Genomic DNA, 25,534 nt, shown 5'->3' with positions numbered 1-25,534 from the left:
CATTATCTAATCTCAGTGTTTTAAACACAGTTCTGTTGACGTATTAACTGGTTAACTGTAACCTAATTTGCAAACTTGTTAAAGATTGATGCTGAGCCTAGCACAAGGCTAGTCGCTAATGCTAACTAGCTAGCTAACATCCCTGACCATGAGCTCATTAAAGTACTCATCCCCTGCTAAAGAAGAGGAGGTCTGCTGTTTGGAGAAAGAAGTTCTGGCGCTGAACATTGAAGAAGAGGATGAGGTTACAGTGAAAGAAGAGAAATAAGCTTTTAGAATGAAAAAGGAGGAAGATGAGGCTGTTATAGTGAAGGAAGAAGATGCTGTTATAGTGGAAGAACATTTCAGAATGAAAAAGGAGGAAGAGGAGACTGTTATAGTGAAGGAAGAAGATGCTGTTATAGTGGAAGAACATTTCAGAATGAAAAAGGAGGAAGAGGAGGCTGTTATAGTGAAGGAAGAAGATGAGGCTGTTATAGTGGAAGAACATTTCAGAATGAAAAAGGAGGAAGAGGAGACTGTTATAGTGAAAGAAGAGAAAGAACCGTTTAGAGAGGAAGAGGATGCTATCTCAATAAAGGTGAAGGAGGAATACGTTTTTGGAGTGAAAGAGGAGACAGAATATCAGATTAACACCAGTGAGTACTGTCTTAAACAGGGACACAAACTATGCCGTTGTTGAACTAATGTGTGGTTTTAAAGTGGCATTCTACTGAAGTTCTACACTTGAATATGTTGTTCAGTACTGTAGGAATTGTTAAAGGGTCAATCTGCCATTGGTTCATATATTTTAGGGACTTTTCAATTAGATGTATTGAATTCTCCATGTTGTCTATATTAAAGTTCCCCTCATCTAGTATAACAGGCTTTTAAAATTCAATATTGAAGCATATGTTCTACTTAAAATATCAAAGGGAGTTTACTACTCATTTTGATGTTCTCGTTCACACAGGAGAGAGACATGACTATGGTGGATCCTCTGGGGAGCCTCAACAACATCCTGATGCTGACGAGGCAGAGAAGAGTCTCTCCAGATCAGAACACCAGATGGTACAGCTTGGTCTGGACGAGCAAACAGCTTTCTCTCGCTTGTGGGCTGGGTTTCTGTAAAGCACTTTATGACAACAGTGACATCAGCATCCATAATGATGTGCGTCTGTGTCCCCTCTTTATGGTTAGCAGGACAACACTTGCCCTTCCTCCCTCCCGGAGTCCCTGTATCGTGCCTCTCCCGGTAGCACCTTACTGCTGGGTATGAAGAGGTTGTCTGTGCTGCTGGTGGACTGCAGGAAAACAACGGGGCTGAGTGGAACTGTGAGAGGAGGAGAAGAGAAGAAAGGATCAGATTTGACACATCAAAGTAAGTGCTGTAGTTTAGTTTGAACAAATACAATCGATCTGCCCACTGGTATCTGTTACCAGGATAACCAGCAGAGTTATGTTAGTTGACAGGAAGTTAGAGTAGTGTATATGGATGTAATGAATATCATAACACTGAAAAAGGATTCTGCCAATGAAAAGAGAGAAACCAATAGACCATATAAAACCTTGATGAAAGGTAGCTTTGGAGAGAAAGTTTCTAGATGATCCAATGTAAGGTGCTTGTTTTACAAAAACTTTTCCTTAAAACATTATGGATGTTACATTGCCTGTCCCAGTCAACGCGGCTATCTTTACAAGACTGTAGAACAGGCAAACTAAACTCAAGACTTTGGTCATTAATTAACTAGTACTGAAGAAAAGCTGTGATCAGGCTGCCCACTCAAGCAAAAGCTTCAAACTGTAACCAGTGCCGGCAACCTGGTTCAGGTTATCAATCAACCTACCAGGGTAGTGACAAACAGTAGAGGAATGAAATCATCAACATGTTTTGATCATGTCTTTACTAATGCTGCAGAAATGGGTTTTAAAGCAGTATCCAGATCCACCAGATGTAGTGATCACAATATAGTAGCCATGTCTAGGAAAACCACCGTTCCAAAGGCTGGGACTAGTATTGTGTATAAGAGGTCATACATTTTTTTGTAGTGATTCCTATGTTGTTGATGTAAATAATATTTGTTGGTCCGTGGTGTGTAATGATGAGCAACCAGACACTGCCCTTGACACATTTGAAACTGCTTATCCCAGTTACTAATAAGCATGCACCCATTAAGAAAATGACTGTAAAAACGGTTGAATCCACATGAATTGATGAGGAATTTAAAAAATGGTATGATGAAGAGGGAGGCAAAAGAGATGGCATATAGGTCTGGCTGAATAACTGATTGGCAAACCTATTGCAAATTGAGACATCATTTGACTAAACTGAGTAAAAAGAAGAAAGTACACAATGAAACAAAGATAAAATACATGAAGAATGATTGTAAAAAATCTTTGGAGAATCTTCAATGAAATGTTGTGCAAATAAAATCAACAATGACAAGTCACTGGTGTCTGACAACGAGGATGGAAAATTGAGGATAATAGCGGCCGATATTGCCATTCTTATTTGCCTTGTCTTTAATTTAAGCCTACTAGAAAGTGTGTGCCCTCAGGCCTGGAGGGAAGCTAAAGTCATTCCACTACCCAAGAATAGTAAAGCTCCCTTTACTGGCTTAAATAGCCAACCAATCAGCCTGTTACCGACCCTTACAATTTTGGAAAAAAAGTATTTGACCAGATACAATGCTATTTTACAGTAAACAAATATAGACTTTTAGCTTATAGGGAAGTTCATTCAACAAGCACAGCACTTGCAAATGACTGATTGGCTGAGCGAAATTGATGATAAAAATGGCTTTACACCCCCTGCTATATTGTGGATAAAGAGTTTTTCTTTTAAAATGTAACCTTTATTTAACTAGGCAAGTCAGTTAAGAACAAATTAATTTTTTTCAATGATGGCCTAGGACTGCCTTGTTCAGGGGCAGAACGACAGAGTTTCACCTTGTCAACTCGGGGATTCAATCCAGCAATCTCTCGGTTACTGGCCTACCGCTCTAACCACTAGGCTACCTGCCGCCCCAGAGCTACCTGTCTAACGGAACACAAAGAGTGTTCTTTAATGGAAGCCTGTACAACAAAATCCAGGTAGAATCAGGAATTCCCCAGGGCAGCTGTTTGGCATTCACTTTTTTTCAATCTTTACCAACAACATGCCAGTGACATTTGAGTAAAGCCAGTGTGTCTATGTATGCGGATGACTCAACACTGTACACGTCATCTACTACAGCGACTGAAATGACTGCAACACTTAACATAGAGCTGCAGTTAGTTTCAGAATGGGTGGCAAGGAATACATATTTCTGATTACATTAAGTTACATGGCCTACTACGCTAATTCTGTAGCGGTATTGTTAGAGGGGGGTAAATATGAAGATTTTGTTGGGGCGCCAGGCAGGTATTAACCCTAGTTATTAAAGTTAGTTATTACCTATTATAACATTATTATTATTATTATTATTAAATATTATTAAAACCGAAAGGATGAGAGTAGAATAGATAGAGTAGCGCTTCCAGACACATTCTAAACATGATGGAGACTTAAAGGAGGACTGTAGCATCTAATGATGAAACATTATGGAGTCTTAAAGGAGGACTGTAGCATCTAATGATGAAACATTATGGAGTCTTAAAGGAGGACTGTAGCATCTAATGATGAAACATTATGGAGTCTTAGAGGACTGTAGCATCTAATGATGAAACATTATGGAGTCTTAAAGGAGGCCTGTAGCATCTAATGATGAAACATTATGGAGTCTGAAAGGAGGACTGTAGCATCTAATGATGAAACATTATGGAGTCTTAAAGGAGGACTGTACCATCTAATGATGAACATTATGGAGTCTTAAAGGTGCCCCCTAGTTTCAAGAGTTAATGTGCCATAACCGGTTTTAATGTGTTTGAGTCAATCAGTTGTGTTGTGACAAGGTAGGGGGGTATACAGAAGATAGCCCTATTGGGTTAAAGACGAAGTCCATATTATGTCAAGAACAGCTCAAATATGCAAAGAGAAGCAACTGTCCATCATTACTTTAACCTTTCTGATCTCCCCATCCCGGATCCGGGATCGTGAATACAGACTCAAGCTCATTACCATAACGCAACGTTAACTATTCATGAAAATCGCAAATGAAATGAAATAAATATGCTAGCTCTCAAGCTTAGCCTTTTGTTAACAACACTGTCATCTCAGATTTTCAAAATATGCTTCTCAACCATTGCAAAACAAGCATTTGTGTAACAGTATTGATGGCTAACGTAGCATTTAGCGTAGCATTTAGCATTAGCATTCAGCTGGCAACATTTACACAAAAAAACAGAAAAGCATTCAAATAAAATCATTTACCTTTGAAGAACTTCAGATGTTTTCAATGAGGAGACTCTCAGATAGCAAATGTTCAGTTTTTCCTGAAAGATTATTTGTTTAGGACAAATCGCTCCGTTTTCTGCGTCACGTTTAGCTACGAAAAAACCCCTGTATCCAGGATTGTGTAAATCTATCAGCAAGCTCATTAGCATAACACAACGTTAACTATTCATGAAAATGGCTAATGAAATGAAATGAATCTATTTGCTCTCAAGCTTAGCCTTTTGTTAACAACACTGTCATCTCAGATTTTCAAAATATGCTTTTGAACCATAGCTAAACAAGCATTTGTGTAAGAGTATTGATAGCCTAGCATTGCATTAAGCCTAGCATTCAGCAGGCAACATTTTCCACAAAAAAACATAAAAGCATTCAAATAAAATAATTTACCTTTGAAGAACTTCAGATGTTTCCAATGAGGAGACTCTGTTAGATAGCAAATGTTCCGTTTTTACAAAAAATATTATTTGTGTCGACTAATCACTCACTCCGTTTTGTTCATCACGTTTGGGTAAGAAAAAAGAAAAAAGTCATTTAAACGCTTTTTTTTCCAAATTAACTCCATAATATCGACAGAAACATGGCAAACGATGTTTAGAATCAATCCTCAAGGTGTTTTTCACATATCTATCGACAATAAAATCCATCGTGGCAGTTTACTTTCAATTCTGAAGAAATGGAACGCGCAGGGACTTACTGATTACGCACACAGGACACCGGGCGGGACACCAGGTAAATGTAGTTTCTTATGGTCAATCTTCCAATGATATGCCTACAAACACGTCACAATGCTGCAGACACCTCGGGGAATATACAGAAAGCGCAGGCTCATTCCTGGCGCATTCACAGCCATATAAGGAGACATTGGAACACAGCGCCTTCAGAATCCGGGGCATTTCCTGTATGAAACATCATCTTGGTTTCGCCTGTTGCATTAGTTCTGGGGCACGCACAGATAATATCTTTGCAGTTTTGGAGACGTCAGAGTTGTGTCTTTCCAAGGCTGTCAATTCCATGCATAGTCGAGCATCTTTTCGTGACAAAATATTGCGCTTAAAACGGGCACGTCTTTTTATCCAATAATGACACAGCGCCCCTATAGGTTCAAGAGGTTAAGGACCACCACAATAATGGAAGACCCAGAGTTACTTCTGGTGCATAAGTTCATTAGAGTTACCAGACTTAGAAATTGCAGCCCAAATAAATGCTTCACAAAGTTCAAGCAAGAGACACATCTCAACATCATCGGTTCAGAGGAGACTGCGTGAATCAGGCCTTCATGGTCGAATTTCTGCAAGGAAACCACTACTAAAGGACACCAATAAGAAGAAGAGACTTGCTTGGGCCAAGAAACATGAGCAATGGACATTAGACCGGTGGATATCTGTCCTTGGGTCTGATGAGTCCAAATGTGAGATTTTTGGTTCCGAGCGTCATGTCTTTGTGAGACGAGGAGTAGATGAACAGATTATCTCCGCATGTGTGGTTCCCACCGTGAAGCATGGAGGAGGAGACGTGATGGTGTGCGGGTGCTTTGCTATTGACAATGTCAGTGATTTATTTATTCAAGTCACACTTAACCAGCATGACTACCACAGCATTCTGCAGCGATATGCCATCCCATCTGGTTTGGGCTTAGTCCCACTGTCAATTGTTTTTCAACAGGACAATGACCCAACACACCTCCAGGCTGTGTAAGAGCTATTTGACCAAGATGGAGTGCTGCATCAGATGACCTGGCCTCGACCTCACCCAAATCGAGATGGTTTGGGATTAGTTGGATCGCAGAGTGAAGGAAAAGCAGCCTACAAGTTCTCAGCATATATGGAACTCCTACAAGACTGTTGGAAAAGGATTCCAGGTGAAGCTGGTTGAGAGAAAGCAAGGGTGGCAACTTTTTAAGAATAAAATATATATTTTGATTTAGCACTTGTGGTTACTACATGATTCCATGTGTTTTTTAATCATTTTGATGTCTTTATTATTCTACAATGTAGAAAATAGTAAAAATAAAGAAAAACCCTTGAATGAGTAGGTGAGTCCAACCTTTTGACTGGTACTGTACATTCAATTCCGTAACAGCTCCAGTGGACATTCCTGCAGTCAGCATGCCAATTGCCCGCTCCCTCAGAGATCTGTGGCATTGTTGTGTGACCAAACTGCACATTTTCGAGTAGCCTTTTATTACCCCCAGCACAGGGTGCACCTGTGTAACAATCACTCTGTTCAATCAGCTTCTTGATATGCCACACCTGTCAGGTGGATGGATTATCTTGGCAAAGAATAAATGTTGACTAACAGGGATGTAAAAAATTCTGATATCTTTTTTTTCATCTCATGAAACATCCAACACTTTACATGTTGCGTTTATATTTTTGTTTATTGTAGTTACTATCAGTTTTAGGAACATTTACCCAAATACTTCACCTTATTTTTTACTTTACCCAAAATATGACATCAGCGATAATCAAAATGTTGAAAATCTGTGAACGTCTAAATAAGAAATTGGTCCATTTAAACAGCAATGTGTCAAACCCTTTCAACAACAGGGAGATGTTACTGATGTGCTTTGTATCTTCGATGTAAAAACAAATTTTGGACTTCCACACAAAATTACTTCTTTAGTTATTTTATGTTTAAGGAAGTGTGTAGGTCACATTATGTATCATACAGCTATGAATGTTATATATTTAGAACCACCTGTTCAATTTGAATCCAGCGACGTCTGTGTCTTCAGTGTCCTAGAACTGTCTAGGTTTTTGTGTTCTGACTTGTAAAACAGGATGAATAAAATAAGTAATGTAAAAATAACACTGTATTTGGCAGGAGAAAGACCAGACTCAGAGGAACCAGAGCCAGGGACGTCCAAACCAGCAAGACGACACCAGTGCTCCCACTGTGGAAAGAGTTTTAACCATAAAGCACACCTGAAACAACACGAGATAATACACACAGGGGAGAAACCTTACCACTGCTCCCAGTGCGGGAAGAGTTTCGTCCGTTTGGGGGAGCTGAAACAACATGAGAGAATACACACAAGAGAGAAGCCTTACCGCTGCTCCCAGTGTGGAAATAGTTTCAACCATTCAGGGACGCTGAAACAGCATGAGAGAATACACACAGGAAAGAAGCCTTACCACTGCTCCCAGTGTGGAAAGAGTTTCAACCGGAAAGAGACCCTGAAAGCTCATGAGAGAATACACACAGGAGAGAAGCCTTACCACTGCTCCCATTGCGGGAAGAGTTTCAACCGGAAAACATACCTGAACCAACACGAGAGAATACACACAGGAGAGAAGCCTTACCACTGCTCCCAATGTGGAAGTTGTTTCGTCTGTCCAGGGGATCTGAAACAACATGAGAGAATACACACAGGAGAGAAGCCTTACCACTGCTCCCAGTGTGGAAAGAGTTTCAACCGGAAAGCATGCCTGAACCAACACGAGAGAATACACACAGGAGAGAAGCCTTACCACTGCTCCCACTGTGGAAAGTGTTTTGTCTGTTCAGGGGAGCTAAAAAAACATGAGAGAATACACACAGGAGAGAAGCCTTACCACTGCTCCCAGTGTGGAAAGAGTTTTAACAATTTAGGGAACCTGAAACGACATGAGAGAATACACATAGGAGAGAAGCCTTATCACTGCTCCCAGTGTGGAAAGAGTTTTAACAATTTAGGGTACCTGAAACATCATGAGCGAATACACACAGGTGAGAAGCCTTACCACTGCTCCCAGTGTGGAAAGTGTTTCAACCGGTCAGGGGGGCTGAAACGACACGAGAGAATACACACAGGGGAGAAGCCTTTCCACTCCTCCCAGGGTGCAAAGCTTTTGCCCATTTAGGAAGCCTGAAAGAACACATGAGACTACACACAGCGGAGAAGGCTTAAAAAAGCTCAGACTGTGGGAAAACATGTTACTCATAACAGTCACTTAAACGTCTTTAGAGAATCCACACAGGAGAGAGAAATGACTTCTCTTAGCGTGTATATTGATATTTCACATCACATTGACTTAAAATGCATCAGAGAACACACACAGTGCTCCCGTTGTCTTATATTGTACACTGACAATGTGTTTACCTGTTTTTACCATATTAAATTGTTTCTTCCAATTATTGATAAACATGTACCTGTTAAGAAACTGACTGTTAGAACTGTTAAGGCTCCATGGATTGATGAGGAATTTAAAAACTGTATGGTCATTGGTAAAAATAGAAAAGAGTTGAGGTCCTGGAAAGAGTTTTAACCAGAAAGGACACCTGAACCAACAGGGGAAAATACACACAGGGGAGAAGCCTTAACACTGCTTAACACTGCGATTTGGTTGGGTTGTGTATCGGAGAACGCATGACTTTGACTTTCGTCTTTCCCGAGCCCGTACGGGAGTTGTAGCGATGAGACAAGATTGTAGCTACTAACAATTAGATACCACGATATTGGGGAGAAAAAGGGAGGTAAAATTAAACATTTTAAAAATTAAAACACATGAGACTGCACACAGGGGAGAAGCTTTACCACTGCTCCCAGTGTGCAAAGCGTTTGCCCATTTAGGAAGCCTGAAAGAATACATGAGAAGGCTTACAAAATACTCAGACTGTGGGAAAACATATTACTCATCACAGTCACTTCAACGTCATAAGAGAATCCACACAAAAGAGAAGAATTACTTGTAATATTGATATTTCACATCACATTGACTTAAAATGAATCAGAGAACATACACAGTGCTCCTGTTGTCTTATATTGTTGACTAAGAATGTGTTTACTTGTTTTTACCAGATGAAAGTGAATTGTACAAAGTATACTTAAACATATAGTTGTTTGTTTCTATTAGAAAACATGAAGTGAATATGGAGTCTGTCAGTTTGAATACAGAGTAGATCAGATTCCATGTGTTTAAATGGTCCTTTTTTAAACTCTGACTGTGTTTATCTGGGTGTGTCATTCCTCCAGCACTACAGATAATCAAGTGATATTTGGATGTGATGCATTTGTTCCATTGTTGACATTTGCATTGTTGGCCCACTGATGATTTAATGAAATGAAAATGTTCAGACTCTGTAATGGAAAATGTTAGTTGTTTGTGTGTCCACATAACTGAGTATGTGACTAACCTTGTGAAACTGTCCTATTATAATCTCCTGTTCTTGGGACTATCATTCTGTGTTGCAAACCAATTTGCACCTGTGTCCTTGTATGAATAAAGTCCCGCCCAGGAATAGGAAACTATAAAGATATGTGCTCATCACCCAATGCTTCAGGAATTCAGACTGTCTACACTGCGCTGTGTAACTCTGTTATTCTCTCTGAGCTCAGAAATAAAGAATCTTGGTTTGACTTGGACTCCAGCAGATCCTTATTTTATAATATCCACCACAACTCTCCCACAGATTGCTGTTTATCATTGTCTCAATGAAGAGTTCCTCTTTCGACTTTCCTGGGGGCATTTACAACGCTCCCACTGGTTGAATAAACATTGTTACCCGATTGATGAGATTATTATGGGTGAGAGCAATTATTTTATTTGTCAAATGGCAACCAAGCATCGGTCATCATGTCACCAGAATAAGACCCTCAAAGTGTATTGGAATGGAGCATCAAGCTCATCACATGTAGTTTCACCACCCTGTGAAGTTCATAACTTATTTCATCTGTAGCCTAATAAACTACATGGGTTTCCGAATCGTAGTGGGGGAACCACACAAGATATCATCAAGTGACTCCAAGTTAACTAAGATGTGATGGTTGTTATATAAATATTTGCGCATCAAAGAGTTTCCACAGCCATTTCTCGCTTAAACATTTTTACTGACACAAAAAGACAAACAAATTGTCAAACGAAGTAACAAAATGTCACCATTTATAAAAGTGTACAGGCATATCCTGTTTCCATCAGCCCAGTCATTACTTTTGAAATGGTTGGATCAATATCCACCTTCATGATGTGGATGAAGCCTGATTTGGAATGTCTGAGTAGTTCTATATGATGTCATAATACACCCCTCTGATAGTGATACATTTGCTCCATTGTTTCCATGTCAGTTGGTTTCCCACTCTGATGGTTTATATCTGACAGAGGGGCTTTAAATGAATAGTATGGTGACATCTTAGTGGGGCTTGAAATAAATAGGATTATTAATCATAAACTCCTATAGCAACAATACACTGCAGCTTTGACATCAACATGAGAATGGTCTGATGGGTGGTGGTGCTACTCTATAGGTAAGGCCGTCCAATATGAATGTTCAAATAGTCACTTCTAGCCGGCCTCCGCCCAGTATCCTGCCCTGAACTTAGTCACTGTTACTAGCCGTCTACCACCCAGTACTCCACCCTGTATTCTAGTCAAGGCTCATCCTATATAACTACTGCTGTACACACCTTTTATATTCATATACGGTCCATAATGTCTAGACACACCATCATATACATTTTAAACAAATTGTATATATTTATATTCCAGACTCTGACATTCCTCGTTCTACCATTTCTATATTTCTAAATCCTTAAAATGAATTGTAGGGAAAATCAGTAGGTCACACAAATGACTATTTCTAAACAAAGATAATAGACAAGTAGAATGGGAGAGGTTTCTTATACTATCTTTACTTACTCAGTGAAGAGACTCCAGGGATGGTGATGAAGGCTGTAGGAATGAAGATCAGACAGTGAAGAGACTCCAGGGGCGGTGATGAAGGCTGTAGGAATGAAGATCAGACAGTGAAGGGACTCCAGGGATGGTGATGAAGGCTGTAGGAATGAAGATCAGACAGTGAAGAGACTCCAGGGATGGTGATGAAGGCTGTAGGAATGAAGATCAGACAGTGAAGAGACTCCAGGGATGGTGATGAAGGCTGTAGGAATGAAGATCAGACAGTGAAGAGACTCCAGGGGCGGTGATGAAGGCTGTAGGAATGAAGATCAGTCAGCAATACTGGTCCTGTGGTCAGGTGGGGGAGTGGTCGATCCAGACAATGATTGTGAGGAAGCATGCGGGGAACAGGCTCCTTTCTACTACCATTCTGGGGTCTGGATACATGCCAACAAAGACTACAACTGCTTCAAACAATGGGAGAGGCTACCATTGACCATCACACTTTCTTTCATAACCAGGAAGCCCATGTTGAGCCAGCAGTGTTACCACTATGGAAGAGGGAGCAGGCAGCCGTCATCCAGTCTCTCAGAAAACCATGTTGAGCCATCAGTGTTCTCACTATGGAAGAGGGAGCAGGCAGCCGTCATCCAGTCTCTCAGAAAACCATGTTGAGCCATCAGTGTTCTCACTATGGAAGAGGGAGCAGGAAGCCGTCATCCAGGGACAAGGACAAAGGTGCAGCACTGGTGTTAGTAGCTGATGACAGAAGTGACAGCCTGGACACACAGCAAAGTTTGACGCCATCAGTGTTGTTGAGCAGAGAATCAACCAGATTGATTCACAGTCAGTGTTGTTGAGCAGAGAATCAACCAGAGAATCAACCAGATTGATTCACAGTCAGTGTTGTTGAGCAGAGAGTGCTTTGTTGAAGCACTATTGGCAGTGATTATAGCCTCAAGCCGCCTTGGGTATAACACTACAATCTTGGCACCCCTGTATTTGTGGTGTTTTCTCCCATTCTTCTCTGCAGATCCTCTCAAGATCTGTCAGGTTGGATGGAGAGCGTCAATGCGCAGCTATTTTCAGGATTTCTTCAGAGTTGTTTGATCAGATTCAAATCCGGGCTCTGGCTGGGCCTCTCAAGGACATTCAGAGACTTGTCCCAAAGCCACTTCTATGTTGTCTTTGCTGTGTGCTCAGGGTCGTTGTCCTGTGGAAAGGTGAACCTTTGCCCCAGTCTGAGGTCCTGAGTGCTCTTGAGCAGGTTTTCATCAATTATCTCTCTGTACTTTGCTCCGTACATCTTTCCCTCGATCCTGACTAGTCTCCCAGTCCCTGCCACTGAAAAATATCCCCAATAACACCATGATATTGCCACCACCACGATTCACCATTTGGTTTCATCAGATCAGAGAATCTTGTTTCTCATGGTCTGAGAGTCCTTTAGGTGCCTTTTGGCAAACTCCAAACAGACTTTCTGTCTGGCCACTCTACCAAAAAGGCCAAATTGGTGGAGTGCTGCAGAGATGGTTGTCCTTCTGGAAGGTTCTCCCATCTCCACAGAGGAACTCTTGAGCTCTGTCAGAGTGACCATCGGGTTCTCAGTAACGTCCCTGACCAAGGCCCTTCTCCCCTAATTGTTCAGTTTGGCTGGGCGGCCAGCACTAGGAAGTCTTGGTGGTTCCAAACTTCCAAACTTTCCATTTAAGAATGATGGCGGCCACTGTGTTCTTTAGGACCTTCAATGCTGCAGAAATGCGTTGGTCCACTTCCCCAGATCCGTGACACAATCCTGTCTCAAAAGGATTATATCACAACAAATAAAGGCTACTTAAAGTTCATGAGACACGCATCTCCTCGTAGACTTGTCTCATGTTTACAAAATAGAATTGTGCTTTTGGTCATTAAGCCTCATTAAATCAAACTGTATGAAGCTGTATGTATTTTATTTCAACACCTGCTCCTGATATGTACCTCTGTACTGGTACCTCCTGTATATAGCCTCCACATTGACTCTGTACTGGTACCTCCTGTATACAGCCTCCACATTGTCTCTGTACTGGTACCCCCTGTATATAGCCTCCACATTGACTCTGTACTGGTACCCCCTGTATATAGCCTCCACATTGACTCTGTACTGGTACCCCCTGTACATAGCCTCCACATTGACTCTGTACTGGTACCTCCTGTATATAGCCTCCACATTGACTCTGTACTGGTACCTCCTGTATATAGCCTCCACATTGACTCTGTACTGGTACCTCCTGTATATAGCCTCCACATTGACTCTGTACTGGTACCCCCTGTATATAGCCTCCACATTGTCTCTGTACTGGTACCTCCTGTATATAGCCTCCACATTGACTCTGTACTGGTACCCCCTGTATATAGCCTCCACATTGACTCTGTACTGGTACCCCCTGTATATAGCCTCCACATTGACTCTGTACTGGTACCCCCTGTATATAGCCTCTACATTGACTCTGTACTGGTACCCCCTGTATATAGCCTCCACATTGACTCTGTACTGGTACCCCCTGTATATAGCCTCCACATTGACTCTGTACTGGTACCCCCTGTATATAGCCTCCACATTGACTCTGTACTGGTACCCCCTGTATATAGCCTCCACATTGACTCTGTACTGGTACCCCCTGTATATAGCCTCCACATTGACTCTGTACTGGTACCCCCTGTATATAGCCTCCCCATTGACTCTGTAGTGGTACCCCCTGTATACAGCCTCCACATTGACTCTGTACTGGTACCTCCTGTATTTTGCCTCGTTATTGTTTTTTATTCTCAACCCTTATTTTTCTTATCTACGTTGTTGGTTAAGGGCTTGTCAGTAAGCATTTCACGTTAAGATCTACACCTGTTGTATTCAGCGCATGTGACAAATAATATTTGATTGTAACTAAATATGCAGTTTCAATGTTACGGTCTTTGATACAATTATATTTCTGAAACTCAGGCTGTGTGTTTATCTGCGTCATTCCTTGATCATTCCTTGTGGTCCTGTAGCTCAGTTGGTGGAGTATAGTGCTTGTTAAACCAGGGTAGTGGGTTTGATTCCTGGGACCATCCATATGTAAAGTGTTTGCACACATGACTGCAAATCCCTTTAGATAAAAGTGTCTGCTACATTGCAGATGTATCCACTGATTCTACCAAACATCTGGAACACCTTCCTAATATGGAGTTGGACCCTCCCCTTTTCCCCTCTAAACCGCCTCAATTCGTCGGGGCATGGACTCTACAAAGTGTCGAAAGCATTCCACAGGGATGCTGGCCCATGTTGACTCCAATGCTTCCCACAATTGTGTCAAGTTGGCTGGGTGTCCTTTGGGTGCAGTGGGGTCTCCTCAGAGGAGGAAGGGGAGGACCATATATTAAAATATTTAAAAGTGGTCCTTTTTAGATAAAACTATACTAAATATAATCACGTCACCAAATAATTTATTAAAACATACTATTTTGCATCCTCCTCTAGGTACATTGACTTCAATACAAAACCTTGGAGGATTATGGTTCTCAAGGCTTCCATAGACTTACACTGTTATTATGACAACTTCCGGAGGACGTCCTCCAACACATCAGAGCTCTTGCAGCATGAACTGACATGATGTCCAACCAATGAAAGGATCAGAGAATGTATCTAGTACTGAAAGCATAAGCTACAGCTAGCTAGCACTGCAGTGCATAACATGTGGTGAGTAGTTGACTAAAAGAGATAAAAATACAATAGTTGAACAGTTTTGAACAAATTATTTTATTCCAAAATGAAGGAGAAGCGAGAGAGAGATATTTCGTCATTTATTTTCCACTTTCAGTTTCACTTACTTAGCTAGCAAATGCAGCTATCTAGTTTAGTCTACTCAAACACTTGTCTCAAACAGAGGGATGCTATGTTAGCTAGCTGGCTATGACTATCCAACACAACACTGGAACTCTTCCAAGTCAAGGCAAGCTTTTGGTTTTACTAATTTATTGCCACTGGGACCCGCCAAGGTAAGTGCTAAACTGCTTACTGACTGTACACTGTAACGTTACTGCATGATTGTAGCAGGTTTACTCACGAGTTAGTTCTATTAGCTCTGTTGACTATGATGTTATTTTAGCTAATATGTTGACAACAATGTAAGCTGTGTGTAGCAGTTATGAAATGGTTTGGCTTGGAAAGGTTTTTTCTCCTGGTGACATACAGCTGATGTGTTGTGCATTGAAGTACAGAAACGAAGGGAGAAGGTGATAAGAGGAGAGCACATAGATGCAAGAAGGAATACAACGTGTCTGTAATGAAAGTGAACTGTGTTTATGCATGATCAGGGGTGTATTCATTCCGCCGATTCTGTTGACAAACGTTTAAATGGAACAAAACGGGGATAAACATACCTGAATTTGTCCAGTGATATCTCTATTTCAGCTAGATGCAGGCGAGAGTGTGCAAGGCAGTATTGAATGTGTCACTGTCTGTCTATGTGTCACTGTCTGTCATCGCAAAATGTTCTCTCGACCTGTGTGAACCTACATTCTAAACTTTCATTCATAGGCTAGGTTGCTACCTCATGATGGGTATAGGGACAATTAGAGTATCATGTAGTAGCCTAAACCTATTGCTGTTACATTGAACAGGGTGAGTGAAATATGAATGACAGTCGTCCAATATGCTGTAATAGAATTAAGGCCATGCTCATGAAAACACAAATCGTCCTGCCTCATCTTAAACGGCACTGACCACCACTGTTTGTGTGGTGGACCATTCTTGGTACACATGGGAAACTGTTGAGCTGAAAAACTCCAGCCAGCAGATGGCGACGAGCGTCTTTCAGGTGATGCTTCTTTCGTGACGTATAATGGACTGGACGGACGCTTCTTCAGGAACAACAAGGCGCCAACTCTTTCAACCACGTCGGTAGCTTGCTAGCCAACATAAAACTGAAAGATTGACGTTTTAGACCATGCTAATGTACATTATCTAATCTCAGTGTTTTAAACGATTTTCGGTTAACGTATCAACTGGTTCAATTTGCAAACGTGTTAAAGATTGATACTGAGCCTAGCACTAGGCTAGACGCTAATGCTAGCTAGCTAGCTAGCTAACATCCCTGACCATGAGCTCACTAAACTACTCCTCCCTTACTAATGAAGAGGGGGTCTGCTGTATGGAGAAAGAATCTTTCAGAATGAAAAAGGAGGAAGAGGAGGCTGTTATAGTGAAAGAAGAGAAAGAACCGTTTAGAGAGGAAGATGATGCTATCTCAATAAAGGTGAAGGAGGAAGACTTTTTGGGAGTGAAAGAGGAAGAGACAGAATATCAGATTAACACCAGTGAGTACTGTCTTCAACAGGGTCACAAACTATGCCGTTGTTGAACTAATGTGTGGTTTTAAAGTGGCATTCTACTGAAGTTCTACACTTGAATATGTTGTTCAGTACTGTAGGATTTGTTAAAGGGTCAATCTGCCATTGGTTCATATATTTTAGGGACTTTTCAATTAGATGTATTGAATTCTCCATGTGGCCTATATTAAAGTTCCCCTCATCTAATATAACAGGCTTTTAAAATTCTATATTGGTGCATATTTTCTACTTAAAATAACAAAGGCCACCCATTTTGTGGAACGACCCTTTTACATTTGCATCACAAACAATATTTTAGGAAATCATGATGAAAGTGGCCATTTTAGACATATGCATGCCTCTTGTAAGACTCTATGATTGCTCTATGATTGCAATAGATGGTCATAAGTTTACCATCTGTTTGATGTTCTCATTCACACAGGAGAGACACATGACTATCGTGGATCCTCTGGGAAGCCTCAACAACATCCTGATGCTGACGAGGAAGAGAAGAGTCTCTCCAGATCAGAACACCAGATGGTACAGCTTGGTCTGGTCTAGCATACAGCTTGGTCTGGTCTAGCATACAGCTTTCTCTATTGGGGTCTGGGCTGGGTTTCTGTAGAGCACTTCATGACAAGTGACATCAGCATCCATAATGATGTGCGTCTGTGTCCCCTCTTTATGGTTACCAGGACAACGCTAGCCCTTCCACCCTCTCGGAGTCCCCGTGTCATGCCTCTCCTGTTAGCACCTTGCTGCTGGTGGACTGCAGGAAAACAATGGGGCTGAGTGGAACTGTGGGAGGAGGAGAAGAGAGGAAAGGATCAGATTTGACTCAAAGTAAGTGCTGTAGTTTAGTTTGAACAAATAAATAGATATATTCATTGGTATCTGTTACCACGACAACCAGCAGAGTTCTGTTAGTTGACAGGAAGATAGACTGATGGATATGGATGTTATGAATATCATAACACTGAAAAAGGATTCTGCCAATGAAAAGAGAGAAATCAGTAGACCATATAAAACCTTGATTAAAGTCAGCTTTGGAGAGAAAGTTTCAAGATGATCCAATGTAAGGTGCTTGTTTTACAAAAACTTTTTCTCAAAACATTATGGATGTTACATTGCCTGTCCCAGTCAACCCCCCCTATCTTTACTAGACTGTAGAACAGGCAAACTAAACTCAAGACACTGTTAATTAATAAACTAATACTGGAGGAAAGCTGTGATCAGGCTGCCTACTCAAGAGAAAGCTTCGAACTGTAACCAGTGCCTGCAACCTGGTTCAGGTTATCAATCAACCTACCAGGGTAGTTACAAACAGTACAGAAATTGAATCAACATATTTTGATCATATCTTTACTATTACTGCAGAAATGTGTTTGAAAGCAGTATCCAAATTCATCGGCTGTTGTGATCACAATATAGTAGTCATATCTAGGACAACCAAAGTTCCAAAAGGCTGGGCCTAATGTTCTATATAAGAGGTCATACAATTGTTTGTGGTGATTCCTGTGTTGTTGATGTTATTAGGTTGTTTATTTTCACAGTAATTAACTCACGGACACTAGAGAAGCTTTAACCAAGTTAAATTATTCCCAAAGGTTCTGTACATCTGTAATTCAGACAACCCAACATTTGTTCCATCCAGATATATATCCCACTTAAGACACTCCTCCTTCTCTCCAATCCTTACATCTTATGGTTCCACAGGAAGAGAGTCTAGAGGGTAACAGGATACCAGACCTTTATCTCCCTGATGAGAATCTGTCCTGACCTCAACCTCTCCTTCATCTAATCCACAGATGTTTGTCTGCCTCCCCTGTTTCACACTTTGCTCTCCTCTTGTCCACCCAACACATTCCAAAGCCACCTGTCTTTCTTCAGAGAACCATTAACTTCTGACATAACAGCCAGTCTCTTTCACTTCCTATCACTTCTTTAATGACTCCATGTTCAAAGTTTGGCCGATTCCAACAATGAAAACAATATTTGTTGGTCCGTGGTGTGTAATGACGAGCAACCAGACGCTGCCCTTGACACGTTTATGAAATTGCTTATCCCAGTTACTAATAAGCAAGCACCCATTAACAAAATTACTAAAAACTGTTAAATCCACGTGGATTGATGAGGAATTTAAAAATGTTATGATGAAGAGGGAGGCAAAAGAGATGGCATATAGGTCTGGCTGAATAACTGATTGGCAAACCTATTGCAAATTGAGAAATCATGTGACTAAACTGAATAAAAAGAAGAAACTACACTATGAAACAAAGATAAATGACATGAAGAATGATTGTAAAAAGCTTTGGAACACCTTCAATTGAATTTTGGGTCAAAAAATCAACAATGGCATGGTGTCTGATAACGTGGATGGAAAATGATTGAGGATAATAGCGGCCGATATTGCCAGTTCTATTCGCATTATCTTCAATTTAAGCCCACTAGAAAGTGTGTTCCCTAGTGAGACAGCATAGGATAACACAGCATTATCGGCATAATTCATCGTTCAGCTTTGTCTCCTAAAACATGTTATTTTCTCAAACTCAGAACCATAAACCAATCCACCAGGCATATATCAAATCCATCCTATCTTGACAAGATCACAGAGACACACTGACTGGCACACAGACATTGTGGAGCCAAGAGATACACTCTTGACCTCTCCCCTCTCTCCGGCCCAAACAACTTAGTCTTGACATAGAACAGATACTGCAACCCCGCCACAGTATTATACAAAAATAACATTCTGATGAGAAGTAACTTACAAACATATGATGAATATAAAACATCTTACCTATGTTACCAACCAATTCTGATTATTCCCCAACACCTGTCTAACAGAACACAGTGTTCTTTAATGGAAGCCTGTACAACAAAATCAAGGTAGAATCAGGAATTCCCCAGGGCAGCTGTTTGGCACCTTCTTTTTTCAATCTTTACCAACAACATGCCAGTGACATTTAAGTAAAGCCAGTGTGTCTATGTATGCGGATGACTCAACACTGTACACGTCAGCTACTACAGCGACTGAAATGACTGCAACATTTAACATAGAGCTGCAGTTAGTTTGAGAATGGGTGGCAAGGAATAAGTTAGTCCTAAATATTTCTGATCACCTTAAGTTACATGGCCTACTACGCTAATTCTGTAGCGGTGGGGGGTAAATATGAAGATTTTGTTGGTGCGCCAGGCAGGTATTAACCCTAGTTATTAAAGTTAGTTATTACATATTATAACATTGTTATTATTATTATTAAATATTATTACATCCGAAAGGATGAGAGTAGAATAGATAGAGTGATGCTTCCAGACACATTCTAAACATGGTGGAGACTTAGAGGACTGTAGCATCTAATGATGAAGCATTATGGAGTCTTAAAGGAGGACTGTAGCATCTAATGATGAACCATTATGGAGTCTTAACCTGTTTGGGATAGGGGGCAGTATTTTCACGTCTGGATGAAAAGCGTTCCCAAAGTAAACTACCTGCTACCTGCCCAGAAGCTAGGATATGCATATAATTGGTAGGTTTGGATAGAAAACACTCTAAAGTTTCTAAAACTGTTAAAATAATGTCTGTGAGTATAACATAACTTATTTGGCAGGTGAAACCCCGAGGACAAACCATCCAGGAGGAATTTTTTGTTGTTGAGGTGACTCTGTTTTCAAATGGTTTTGTGTGGCACTTGGTTGCAGTTCCTATTGCTTCCACTAGATGTCAACAGTCTTTAGAAATTGGTTGATGTTTTTCTTTAGAGAAATGAAGAAGTTCGGCTATTCAGAACGAGGGTCCAGCCTAGTGCTCTCTAATGTTTTGATGCGCACTCCAGGTCACGCGCTTCACGTTGTTTTTATCCGGTATTGAACACAGTTTATCCCATCTTAAATTTTCTCGATTATTTACGTTTTAAAATACCTAAAGTTGGATTAGGAAAGTTGTTTGAAATGTTTGGACAGCATTTACAGGTATCGTATTAGATATTTTGTAGTCATGCTGGGAGAGTTGGAACCAGTGTTTTTTTTAAATCAAACGCGCCAAATAAATGGACATTTTGGAGATATAACAACGAAATTAATCGAACAAAAGGACCATTTGTGATGTTTATGGGACATATTGGAGTGCCAAAAGAAGAAGCTCTTCAAAGGTAAGGCACGAATTATATCATTATTTCTGAGGTTTGTGTCGCGCCTGGTGGGTTGAAATATGATTGTCATGGGTTGAAATATGATTGTCATGTGTTTGTTTGATGGGGTGCTGTCCTCAGATAATCGCATAGTTCGCTTTTGCCGTAAAGCCTTTTTGAAATCTGACACGGTGGCTAGATTAACAAGGAGATTAACAAGGAGACTGCGTGAATCAGGCCTTCATGTTCGAATTGCTGCAAGGAAACCACTACTAAATGAGAAGAAGAAGAAGAGACTTGCTTGGGCCAAGAAACACGAACAATGGACATTAGACCGGTGGATATCTGTCCTTGGGTCTGATGAGTCCAAATTTGAGATTTTTGGATCCGAGCGTCATGTCTTTGTGAGACGAGGAGTAGATGAACAGAAGTCACACTTAACCAGCATGACTACCACAGCATTCTGCAGCGATATGCCATCCCATCTGGTTTGGGCTTAGTCCCACTGTCATTTGTTTTTCAACAGGACAATGACCCAACACACCTCCAGGCTGTGTAAGAGCTATTTGACCAAGATGGAGTGCTGCATCAGATGACCTGGCCTCGACCTCACCCAAAAGGAAAAGCAGCCTACAAGTTCTCAGCATATATGGGAACTCCTACAGGACTGTTGGAAAAGGATTCCAGGTGAAGCTGGTTGAGAGAAAGCAAGGGTGGCAACTTTTGAAGAATAAAATATATATTTTATTTTAACACTTGTGGTTACTACATGATTCCATGTGTTTTTTAATCATTTTGATGTCTTCTCCATTATTTTGCTATGTAGAAAATAGTAAAAATAAAGAAAAACCCTTGAATGAGTAGGTGAGTCCAACCTTTTGACTGGTACTGTACATTAAATTCCCTGACAACAGCTCCAGTGGACATTCCTGCAGTCAGCATGCCAATTGCCCGCTCCCTCAGAGATCTGTGGCATTGTTGTGTGACCAAACTGCACATTTTCGAGTAGCCTTTTATTACCCCCAGGACAAGGTACATCTGTGTAATAACCAAGCTGTTCAATCAGCTTCTTGATATGCCACACCTGTCAGGTGGATGGATTATTTTGGCAAAGAATAAATGTTGACTAACAGGGATGTAAAAAATTCTGCAATCTTTTTTTTTCAGCTCATGAAACATCCAACACTTTACATGTTGCGTTTATATTTTTGTTTATTGTAGTTACTATCAGTTTTAGGAACATTTTACCCAAATATTTCACCTTATTTTTGACTTTTTCACAAAATATGACATCAGCGATAATCAAAATGTTGAAAATCTGTGAATGTCTAAATAAGAAATTGGTCCAATTAAACAGCAATGTGTCGAACCCTTTCAACAACGGGGAGATGTTACTGATGTGCTTTGTATCTTCGACGTAAAAACAAGTTTTGGACTTCCACACAAAATTACTTCTTTAGTTATTTTATGTTTAAGGAAGTGTGTAGGTCACATTCTGTATCATACAGCTATGAATGTTATATATTTAGAACCACCTGTTCAATTGGAATCCAGCGACGTCTGTGTCTTCAGTGTCCTAGAACTGTCTAGGTTTTTGTGTTCTGACTTGTAAAACAGGATGAATAAAATAAGTAATGTAAACATAGCAGTAATTACCAGGAAGCTCTACATTTGTTTTAAAATCACACTAAGATTGTTAAAACTGGCCTCGGGTTATTGAGAGATCTGATTTAGGATTTACCCTCGTAGCAAGGTTGTTTTATCACGTGGTTTCATTCGGGTCTCTATTTAAAAATAACACTGTCTTTGGCAGGAGAAAGGCCAGACTCGGAGGAACCAGAGCCAGGGACGTCCAAACTAGCAAGACGACACCACTGCTACCACTATGGAAAGAGTTGTAACCGGTTATGGGACCTGAAACAACATGAGAGAATACACACAGGAGAGAAGCCTTACCACTGCTCCCAATGTGGAAAGTGTTTCAACCAGAGAGTATACCTGAAACAACATGAGAGAATACACACAGGGGAGAAGCCTTACCACTGCTCCCAGTGTGGAGAGCGTTTCAACTGGAAATCAAACCTGAAAGCCCATGAGAGAATACACACAGGAGAGAAGCCTTACCACTGCTCCCAATGTGGAAAGTGCTTCAACCAGTCGGGGGACCTGAAACAACATGAGAGAATACACACAGGAGAGAAGCCTTACCACTGCTCCCAGTGTGGAAAGAGTTTTCGCCGGAAAGCACACCTGAAACAACATGAAAGAATACACACAGGAGAGAAGCCTTACCACTGCTCCCAGTGTGGAAAGAGTTTTCGCCGGAAAGCACACCTGAAACAACATGAAAGAATACACACAGGGGAGAAGCCTTACCACTGCTCCCAGTGTGGAGAGCGTTTCAACTGGAAATCAAACCTGAAAGCCCATGAGAGAATACACACAGGAGAGAAGCCTTACCACTGCTCCCAATGTGGAAAGTGTTTCAACCAGAGAGTAAACCTGAAACAACATGAAAGAATGCACACAGGAGAGAAGCTTTACCACTGCTCCCAGTTTGGAAAGAGTTTCAACCATCCAGGGAAGCTGAAAGCTCATGAAAGAATACACACAGGAGAGAAGCCTTACCACTGCTCCCAGTGTGGAAATTGTTTCAACTGGAAATCAAACCTGAAAGCCCACGAGAGAATACACACTGGAGAGAAGCCTTACCATTGCTCCCAATGTGGAAAGTGTTTCACCCGGTCGGAGATGCTGAAAGCTCATGAAAGGATACACACAGGAGAGAAGCCTTACCACTGCTCCCAATGTGGAAAGTGTTTCAACCAGAGAGTAAACCTGAAACAACATGAAAGAATGCACACAGGAGAGAAGCTTTACCACTGCTCCCAGTTTGGAAAGAGTTTCAACCATCCAGGGAAGCTGAAAGCTCATGAAAGAATACACACAGGAGAGAAGCCTTACCACTGCTCCCAGTGTGGAAATTGTTTCAACTGGAAATCAAACCTGAAAGCCCACGAGAGAATACACACTGGAGAGAAGCCTTACCACTGCTCCCAATGTGGAAAGTGTTTCACCCGGTCGGAGATGCTGAAAGCTCATGAAAGGATACACACAGGAGAGAAGCCTTACCACTGCTCCCAGTGTGGAAAGCGTTTCAACTGGAAATCAAACCTGAAAGCCCACGAGAGAATACACACAGGAGAGAAGCCTTACCACTGCTCCCAATGTGGAAAGTGTTTCACCCGGTCGGGGATGCTGAAAGCTCATGAGAGAATACACACAGGAGAGAAGCCTTACCACTGCTCCCAATGTGGAAAGTGTTTCAACCAGAGAGGAAACCTGAAACAACATGAAAGAATACACACAGGAGAGAAGCCTTACCACTGCTCCCAGTGTGGAAAGTGCTTCAACCAGTCGGGGGACCTGAAACAACATGAGAGAATACACACAGGAGAGAAGCCTTACCACTGCTCCCAATGTGGAAAGTGTTTCAACCGGTCAGGGGAGCTGAAACGACATGAGAGAATACACACAGGGCAGAAGCCTTACCACTCCTCCCAGGGTGCAAAGCTTTTGCCCATTTAGGAAGCCTGAAAGAACACATTAGACTGCACACAGAGGAGAAGGCTTATAAAGGCTCAAACTGTGGGAAAACATATTACTCATAACAGTCATTTAAATGTCATTAGAGAATCCACACAGGAGAGAGAAATTACTTCTCTTAGCGTGTATGTTGATATTTCACATCACATTGACTTAAAATTCATCAGAGAACATACACAGTGCTCCCGTTGTCTTATATTGTTGACTGACAATGTGTTTACCTGTCTTTACCAGATGAAATTAAATGGTACAGGGTATACTCAAACATATATTTGTTTGTTTTTATTAGAAAACATGAAGTGAATATGGAGTCTGTCAGTTTGAATATAAAGTAGATCAGGTTCCTTCTTTTAAACTGTCCTTTTTTTAAACTCTTTGTGTTTATCTGGGTGTGTCATTCCTCCAGCACTACAGATAATCAAGTGATATTTGGATGCGATGCATTTGTTCCATTGTTGACGTTTGCATTGTTGGCCCACTGAGGATTTAATGAAATGAAAATGTTCAGACTCTGTAATGGAAAACGTTAGTTGTTTGTCTGTCCACATAACTGAGTATGTGACTAACCTTGTGAAACTGTCCTATTATAATCTCCTGTTCTTGGGAGGATCATTCTGTGTTGCAAACCAGCTGCACCTGCATCCTTGTATGAATAAAGTCCCTCCCAGGAACAGGAAACTATAAAGATATGTGCTCATCACCCAATGCTTCAGGAATTCAGACGGTCTACACTGCGCTGTGTAACTCTGTTATTCTCTCTGAGCTCAGAAATAAAGAGACTTGGTTTGACTTGGACTCCAGCAGATCCTTAGTTTATAATATCCACCACAACTCTCCCAAGGATTGCTGTTTATCATTGTCTCAATGAAGAGTTCCTCTTTCGACTTTCCTTGGGGCATTTAGAAACCTCCCACTGGTTCAATAAACGTTGTTACCTGAATGATGAGATTATTATGGGTGAGAGCAATTATTTTCTTTGTCAAATGGCAACCAAGCATCGGTCATCATGTCACCAGAATAAGACCCTCAAAGTGTATTGGAATGGAGCATCAAGCTCATCACATGTAGTTTCACCACCCTGTGAAGTTCATAACTTATTTCATCTGTAGCCTAATAAACTACATGGGTTTCCGAATCGTAGTGGGAGGACCACACAACATATCATCACGTGACTCCAAGTTAACTAAGATGTGATGGTTGTTATATAAATATTTGCGCATAAAGGAGTTTCCACAGCCATTTCTCGCTTAGACATTTTTACTGACACAAATATACAAACAAATTGTCAAATGAAGTAACAAAATGTCACCATTTATAAAAATATTCAGGCATATCCTGTTTCCATCAGCCCGGTCATTACTTTTGAAATGGTTGGATCAATATCCACCTTCATGATGTGGATGAAGCCTGATTTGGAATGTCTGAGTAGTTCTATATGATGTCATAATTCACCCCTCTGATAATCAAGTGATATTTGGAATGTCTGAGTAGTTCTATCTGATGTC

The 25,534-nt window shown here is 41.0% G+C and overlaps 1 protein-coding gene across 1 annotated transcript in view; it reads left to right on the top strand.

Annotated features, from left to right (window-relative positions):
- LOC118940070 (zinc finger protein 658B-like) overlaps nucleotides 1-24,916 on the top strand; it is a 42,291-nt gene extending 17,375 nt beyond the window's left edge. The window contains exons 4-8 of the mRNA XM_036948294.1: nucleotides 7,178-8,169; nucleotides 16,050-16,281; nucleotides 16,736-16,833; nucleotides 16,989-17,136; nucleotides 22,237-24,916. Of these exons, the coding sequence (XP_036804189.1) occupies nucleotides 7,178-8,169; nucleotides 16,050-16,281; nucleotides 16,736-16,833; nucleotides 16,989-17,136; nucleotides 22,237-24,011 (3,245 nt within the window). The 3' untranslated portion in view covers nucleotides 24,012-24,916. The remainder of the gene's footprint in view (nucleotides 1-7,177; nucleotides 8,170-16,049; nucleotides 16,282-16,735; nucleotides 16,834-16,988; nucleotides 17,137-22,236) is intronic.
- Nucleotides 24,917-25,534: the final 618 nt, after the last annotated feature.

The sequence above is a fragment of the Oncorhynchus mykiss genome, chromosome 17 (genome assembly GCF_013265735.2).
Source record: "Oncorhynchus mykiss isolate Arlee chromosome 17, USDA_OmykA_1.1, whole genome shotgun sequence".
In the NCBI taxonomy this organism is placed as follows: domain Eukaryota; kingdom Metazoa; phylum Chordata; class Actinopteri; order Salmoniformes; family Salmonidae; genus Oncorhynchus; species Oncorhynchus mykiss.
This window is presented reverse-complemented; position numbering and strand designations above follow the sequence as displayed.